The sequence below is a fragment of the Theobroma umbraticum genome, unplaced genomic scaffold (genome assembly GCF_002168275.2).
Source record: "Theobroma umbraticum cultivar Fairchild unplaced genomic scaffold, ASM216827v3 scaffold_50.0, whole genome shotgun sequence".
In the NCBI taxonomy this organism is placed as follows: Eukaryota; Viridiplantae; Streptophyta; class Magnoliopsida; order Malvales; family Malvaceae; genus Theobroma; species Theobroma umbraticum.
This window is the reverse complement of record NW_018397261.1, coordinates 6,460,596-6,461,814: the sequence shown is the minus strand read 5'-3', so window position 1 is coordinate 6,461,814 and position 1,219 is coordinate 6,460,596. Positions and strand designations below refer to the sequence as shown.

Here is a 1,219-nt window from a genome sequence, read left to right as displayed (position 1 = left end):
ATGCCAAGAAAAGAAGGAAAGATTTCATTGTCCCTTGAAAAGAATGAAGAAATCATTGATAAGTTTAATGGGGTTCAAGTGAAGTGGAGGTTTGCTTCAAAAAATATTCCTTCCAAGTATATTCAAGGATCTGATCCTTACAACCCTGTGGTTAAATCCGAGATTCGGTTCTTCGAGCTAAGTTTCCATAAGAAACATAAAGAAATGATCTTGAACGAATATATGCAGCATATATTGGCCAAAGCAAAAGAAATGAAGGAGAAAAAGAAGACCTTGAAGTTATATACCTTGAAGTACGAGAGGATGCCTGGAAGGAAAGGGGATATGTGGCAGTCAGTGAATCTTGATCATCCGGCTACTTTTCAAACCCTGGCAATGGATTCAGAGATGAAGCAGAAAATAGTGGAGGATTTGGAGAGATTTGTGAAAAGAAAGGAGTACTACAAGAGGGTAGGCAAGGCCTGGAAAAGGGGGTACTTGTTATTTGGTCCTCCTGGCACAGGGAAGTCAAGCTTGATTGCTGCCATGGCCAATTATCTTAATTTTGATATTTATGACTTGGAGTTGACTGAAATCAGAGGGAATTCAGAGCTCAGGAAGTTGGTGATTTCAACTGGGAACAAATCAATACTGGTTGTGGAGGATATTGATTGTTCTCTGGAGTTGCAGGATAGGCTTGCACAAGCCAGGGCTGCGGCAGCACAAAGTTCTCGACATATTCATTTACCTCAGGTAAATAATTAAGAAGACTATGCTGCATTGTCAAAATACTAACGTCCTATTTATAATTGCGTGCTTTTAATCGTTGTATTTTGTGTATGCTTTATAAGATTCTGATTATCAGAAATTTTTAACACCACCCAAATTCAGATAAAAGCTTTTCTCAAAGTCTATGTAGGAGTAACGTTTCCATTAAGTTGGTAAGCTAGAGCAAGAATAACTGGTACAGCATATCTTATAGCGGGAAATTTCTTCTCGTCTTTCATAAGGAATTCTGGTTTTGATATTGATATATCAAATTGCAATGAATTATGAATACGTGTTTGGATAATGAGATATCATCATACACACTGTTGCTGTGTGTTTGTGGCATTGAGAATGGAAATGAATATAATGGAACCTAAAGATTCACATTTTGCTTTCTATCAGTATCAGTTGACCCTGTCAGGATTGCTGAACTTCATAGATGGGTTATGGTCAAGCTGTGGGGATGAAAGGA

At 37.9% G+C, this 1,219-nt stretch overlaps 1 protein-coding gene across 1 annotated transcript in view; it reads left to right on the top strand.

The window, feature by feature from the left end:
* LOC110417474 (protein HYPER-SENSITIVITY-RELATED 4-like) overlaps nucleotides 1-1,219 on the top strand; it is a 4,124-nt gene continuing 2,905 nt past the window's right edge. Inside the window, exons 1-2 of the mRNA XM_089783856.1 lie at nucleotides 1-732; nucleotides 1,150-1,219. Coding sequence (XP_089639982.1) covers nucleotides 1-732; nucleotides 1,150-1,219 — 802 coding nt within the window. The remainder of the gene's footprint in view (nucleotides 733-1,149) is intronic.